At 42.7% G+C, this 6,172-nt stretch overlaps 1 protein-coding gene across 5 annotated transcripts in view; it reads left to right on the forward strand.

Annotated features, from left to right (window-relative positions):
* The window catches only part of Cfap206 (cilia and flagella associated protein 206), a 45,773-nt gene extending 39,713 nt beyond the window's left edge, over positions 1-6,060 (forward strand). For all 5 annotated transcript variants that reach the window (XM_021160310.3, XM_021160307.3, XM_021160308.3 and 2 more), the window contains exons 12-13: positions 3,602-3,745; positions 5,630-6,060. In XM_021160310.3, the coding sequence (XP_021015969.1) occupies positions 3,602-3,745; positions 5,630-5,860 (375 nt within the window). In that variant the 3' untranslated portion in view covers positions 5,861-6,060. The remainder of the gene's footprint in view (positions 1-3,601; positions 3,746-5,629) is intronic.
* Positions 6,061-6,172: the final 112 nt, after the last annotated feature.

The raw sequence follows: 6,172 nt of genomic DNA on the forward strand, positions 1-6,172 counted from the left end.
AACCAAGAGAGAGATCAGAAAGAGCTCCCGAGGATCTGCCTGAGGAGACAGTGCCAGAGGGTTTGGCCACAGAGGTCCAGACATTGCAATTAGCTGAGTGACTCCTCCTGTGAAAAGTAGATTGTTCTTGGGTTGCTAAATTCTGGTGCCATAGATAATGAAGTAAAATAGAACTCTTAACCTCAACGGGAATAAGAGATAGTTTGTCCTGAAACGAAATATGAGTGGACTATGGTCTAGGAGCACAGACAGATTTGGGTTACCCCAAATTCCATGTTCCAAAGTGTAAGCAGTTTCAGGAAGGTTTTATAGTTTTACAGAACACAGAAAGTCTTAAGACAAGTGCTTTCCCAATCCATCCGTAGAAGCTGAATGGGGCAAAGCAAAGTAGGAGAATCTCTCCTCTAGGCCTTACAGGCTGTCTGATGACATCCAGCCTTTTGGTGGGTGAGAGGTATTTGTTTTTATATCCCAACAACTTTACCTAATTAATTGTCACAAAGATGTTATATCACATACAGACAGGGCAATAAAGATGGTCCAAGATAATTTGGCTCTGATCTGTAGTATTCCAGCTTTTCTAGAATTATTCAGATACTACTCAGTTATTCAGACAGGAAGGCTCAGTGGCGAGCACACCTTCTTTCCATTCATGTATGCTAATACTCAGCTCACTTTCGTTACTCTTACACAGTTCAGGATCTCTTTCATAGGGAGTGGTGCCACCCAAAGGGGGTTGGGGGTGGGGAGTCTTTCTGCATCAATTAACCTAGTCAAGATAATCTTCCATAGACTTACAGGCCAGCCTGATCTAGAAAAGTCTTCATCAAAGCTCCCTTTCCAAGTGATTCTAGATTGTATACGTTCACAATTAAAACTGACCACCACAATTACCTATGTATATTCCCTTTTCATTTATGTTAATTAGTCCTATTTGCTCTTCCCTCTGTGAAAGACTTGGGGTTGAGATCAAGGGCATAACCGAAATGAGTAACAGCAAAGAACTCAGCTTCTTCGGCTTCTTCAGGAAGCAGAGTGCAGAGTCTCTATGCTTAGCCATATTATAGTGTTACAGCTTTGATTACAAGATACATAGAGCACAAGATACTAATCTGTTAATGCTGTTTCCCTACTGGATAAAGAGCATATTTTTACATTACTAATTGGACCTCTTCCCAGAAGATAAATGACGTCTGGCCAAGGAGGTTCCTGTTGGGATGTGAAGGCAAAACTCTGCAAACATCACCTGGCAAGGGCATTGGCCTGGCCTGATGTTAGTTAGTTCAGCCGATCTTCTTCACTGAGTTTTAAAATTAAGACTTAATAAAACGTCCAGGCTTTTTAAGTGGGGGTAAAAACTGGACTGGAAACAAAGAAAACCAAGGCAAGCCATGCACTCTAGTCATTACCTAGCTAAGAGCTAGAGTAGGCGCTATGGGCCTTGTCCAGTGAGCCTGCATTTACCTCTCACATAATTTTTTCTCCTTACTCCATTGACAAGCAACCTTAGCAGTACTGAGAAGAAATGGCTAGAGTGGGTGCCACTGTCGTCTTAGAGTACTTTCGCATTCCTGATGTGGTCTGTTGTAGGGTCCCCACCCCCACCCCTATGGAATTTAGCAGGCTAAAAGTCCCCATTATATCATTTGCTGAGACAATATCAACTTGTTTTTGCATCTATTGAGAGACGATTCAGCATTTGCTCTGTAGTCTGCCCGTGTTGACAATCACTACATATTAATTTACCTTCAAGATTAAAACAACTTTACTTTCAGATTGAGCTGACTTTGCCCAGTTCTGTTATATTTAATATATATTCCTACAACTAATTTAATATTATAAGATATTTTTCAGGTACAGCAGTCTCTTATTCTTATATCAAATTTAATGACTTTTATTTTTCTAGGAATTTTTTCAAATTATTCTCATGAAGATTTTATGATAGTCTTTCATAACTGGTCTAATCTCCACATGAACTATTGCCCCCCAACCCCCTTTAATTACTTTTTTTTTTTTTAAAGATTTATTTATTTATTATATGTAAGTACACTGTAGCTGTCTCCAGACACTCCAGAAGAGGGCGCCAGATCTCGTTACGGATGGTTGTGAGCCACCATGTGGTTACTGGGATCCGAACTCTGGACCTGTCGGAAGAGCAGTCGGGTGCTCTTACCCACTGAGCCATCTCACCAGCCCTACTTTTGGTTTTTGAGACAGAGTCTCACTCTGGAGCCTTGGCCTGCCTGGAACTTGCTATGTATAGCAGCTGGCCTTGAACTCACAAAGAACAGCCTAACCTGCCTCTGTCTCCCAAGTGCTGGAATTAAAGGTGTGTGCCACCAAGTCTGCCCTTTCTGATGCCGTGTGTGTGTGTGTGTGTGTGTGTGTGTGTGTGTGTGTGTGTGTTTAACGAGCCATGCTCTCGTGGAGCCTGTGTTTGCCGTGAACCCACAATCCTCTTGCTTCGACAATGCTGCTTTAAATTTCCTTGTGTGCTAACTTTAGCCTTTTCCTCTCTGTTTTGACTCTCCTTGCCAGAGTCCTGTCTTGTTTTATCATTCTTAATATTTCTTTTACTCCCGTTAAACATTTCTCCTTTGTGGGTTTTTTGGTTTTTTGGGGGGGAGTTGAGACAGGGTTTCTCTGTGTGTCCCTGGCTGTCCTGGAACTCACCCTGTAGACCAGGCTGGCCTCGAACTCAGAAATCCACCTGCTTCTGCCTCCCAGATTCTGGGATTAAAGGTGTGCACCACTACTGCCCAGATCCTTTGTGTTTTTTAAATCCACAGTTGTTCTCCAGTGACCTTCAGATACCCATGGAAGTGGGATTTCTCCCTCTATCTCCCATAGAGTCCTTACTGTCTTATTTAATTACCATTTACTTCTATTCTAACAATAGAATTATCTTTTATCTTAACTATCTTTTTATTATGTTTTTATCTACTCCACTATATCATGAGAGATTTCAGTCTTGCTAGATGATCAGTGCATCTCAGCTGTTATGGGAAGTGACTGTCCTTTCCTCCTCCTTACTACCACCTGTTCCTCTCTAACTATCTCTGATGCCACTGAGCACAACATAAGCAAATGTTCTTAGCCCAGGATTACTAATAGTTAATATCAGGTGTCCTTGGAGAAAGCCAATATATTCACATCAAGACAAAAACCAAAAAAAAAAAAAAAAAAAAAATTTGGGTGATCTCTTATGGATGTTCAAGTTCAAAACACATCCTAAAGAGGGTCAAATACATGTGATTTATGCCTAATATTTAATAACTAGTTTTGCTTCCTATTTCCACTTACACTACCCGCTGTGAAGAGTAGGAAGAGACATTTGAAAGCTTGATGATGTATGATGCCTTTTCCCTCTAAAATACCCTTGCACAATAAGCTCACGAATCACGCACAAAGCCGGACTCTGCAGGAGCACAATTACACAGGCCTGCCGACTGTGTGTTCTTCCTTGCTGGCATTCACAAGCATGTTCCATGTTCCCAAAGTGTTTCCTTAGTCTCTTGGCAGTCTCAGCTGAGTAATTTTAGTTACCTGTACATGGCGTTTACTTTGTATAACTGCTAACTACAAACTTGTGTTTCTTTAGATGAGAGATGTTGACAAGCATTATATAAAGCCAATTACAAAGTGTGACAACGGCACACAGACAGATACACACATATTGCCACCCACGACCATGAGAACATATGAGTGGAACGAATGGGAACTAAGAAGAAAAGCCATAAAACTGGTTTGTAACAGTGCTTCCTAAATTGTTTGTAAGCTGGCAGGGGGTGGGGGTGGGGGTGGGGGTGGGGGTGGGGGTGGAGGTGTTTGATGTTGTTACCCGTAGAGTTGGTAAGTTAAATTGTTTATATAAAAGAAATAAGTCCTACAGAGTTCCCTGCAGACATAGAAGTAATTAGCATGATTTATAAGTTTCCAGCGTCCTGTATAGTAAGGTTGTCTTCTAATTTTAGACCTGTATAAACATATGGAAGAGTGAACCCACTCTTGACTAACACCCTCCAGGTACTAAACAAGGACACTTGCTCTTTCCTTCACAGTTTTAAAAGCATTTTCCAGGCTGGGGAAAGTGGCTGAGTGGCCATTGCCACTTTTGCAGATTTCCTAGGTTCAGTTCCAGGCACACACTTGGGCAGCTCCAGTTGCCAGCTCCAGCTCTGACATTCTCATCTGGTCTCTGCAAGCCCTCAAACAAGTACACAGATGCATACACATAAGTGAAAAACCAGAATAAATCTTAAATATAAAAGAACACCTTTTCTCCAGCTCTGGTGGTGCAAGCATGTTCTTTCAGCTACTTGGAAATCTGAGACCTGCCTAGGTTAAAGGACACACCTGATTTGAAGGAGGTTGGTATCTGACTCCAGCTAAAAATCAAAAATACCTAAGGCTCTGCCTCCCCTCCCCAAAAGATACCAAGAGCCACAGATGTGGGTCCTGACAACACCCACGGGAGGAATCAGGTTAATGTCCACCCAAGCCAAGGTTAAAGGCCCACTCATCTACGGATGAGAAAATCATTTGATCACCTCAGTTAAGCGTTGCCTATTTAAACTTAACTTATAGGGGGGAGAGAGGTTGGAGACCGTGCTGTCGAAAGGGCAAGCCCTTCACTGCCCCCCACCCAAATAAAATAGCCAATTGGCCTTGTACTAAGGAGCCAGCCGGTCTTGCCCCTTCTCCCTGTTTCCCCGCCTGTCATCCAAAATTGCAGAGGAATATCAACTCAGTGTTATTCTAAATTTGTTCGGTCAAACTTAGCCAGGGTTCCAACGCCCTACTTAAAATGCAACCAGGTAGTTACCTATTCAGCACTAATTAGCATTATAAAGTCAGAGCCTACAGCTCAGCACTATTCCGTTAGTGCTTTAAAGACAGTCTTAGCCAGATACAGTTTACCATTAGAAAAGATAGGGAATCCCACGAAAACAGGTTTTTTCTTTAGCCCTAAGAACTCAGGCAGAACTATTTAGCATAGATAATTTTTCTGCCTCAGGCCAGCCTTTTCTTTTTTTATTTTTTTGTTAACTAATGGGAGGAGATGTGTTCTCCCTTCCCCCACCTGCTTGAACCTGCTTGCTCAAGGGTGGAGTTTCCTGCTCATTCGTGCTGCCATGCCCACTGCTGGACCCTGTTGGCTTTTCTGCCTGGAGGCACACACATGTTCGTCCTGCTACTGGATCCCGAGTTACTTGGCAGGAAATTGGGTTCCCTCCCCCTTCCTTTATAACTGAATGTTGGAATTAAAAAGGCGGGCTTTGAACATGAAATCGTCTTGGCCCCATTCTTTCTTCTGCCCCGTCTAGATTCCTCTCTTTTCAGCTCGAACTGCCATTCTCAGTTGAACCGTTCGTGTTGTGGACTGCGGGCAGGCCGCAACACACATGCCTGCAATCATACCATACACATCCTCCCCACCCTCAGCCTCCCCATCCTCCTCCTCCTCCTCCTCCCCATCCTCAGCCTCCTTATCATCATCCTCACCATCACAGAAAAATGTATTATTTATTTGTGAAATGGAAAATTAATAGGCAAATATTAACTAAATGCCTGATTTTTTGCATTTTTTAAAGAGAAACATTATTCCCTATTTTCTCTTTCTATCTAGGCTAATTTGCGCCAGAAAATTACTCACTCCGTCCAGACTGACCTTAGTCACATGAGAAGAGATAACACCTCACAGGTGTATCCTTTGAAAGAGGCTAGCACCCAGTCCAAGAGAGAAGGCAGCACCCGAGTGCCCAGGCCCCAGATTTTCATAGCTGGCCTTCGTGGGGGACAAAGCAAAACAACCCATGGGGTGAAGGTGAACTTAACCAGAGCAGTGGACGAAACCTAGAGATGGACATTTACAGGAAGCTGCTCCTTAGTGGGACGGATGAAGGGTTTAAAGTACTGTGCGTGTATAAAGCTGATTTGCAGGGCTGGGACAGTCACTGGTTGTGTGACTGTGCCCTAGGGCACCGTATCCTGCCTGACTATTATGCAAATGTAAAAGCAGTTTCTGTAGTACATTTTTCGTTTTATTAAAATTGACAAGTAAAACTCTGTCTGCTTATTTGTTTCATATTTTAGACAAAGTTTACAGCATTAAGATTGACATTGCAATGCCAGCTAGATAGTAGTATGCCTATAAAACCCTACAAAATGT

Source organism: Mus caroli, unplaced genomic scaffold (assembly GCF_978045245.1).
Source record: "Mus caroli unplaced genomic scaffold, Mus_caroli_1 scaffold_6, whole genome shotgun sequence".
In the NCBI taxonomy this organism is placed as follows: Eukaryota; Metazoa; Chordata; class Mammalia; order Rodentia; family Muridae; genus Mus; species Mus caroli.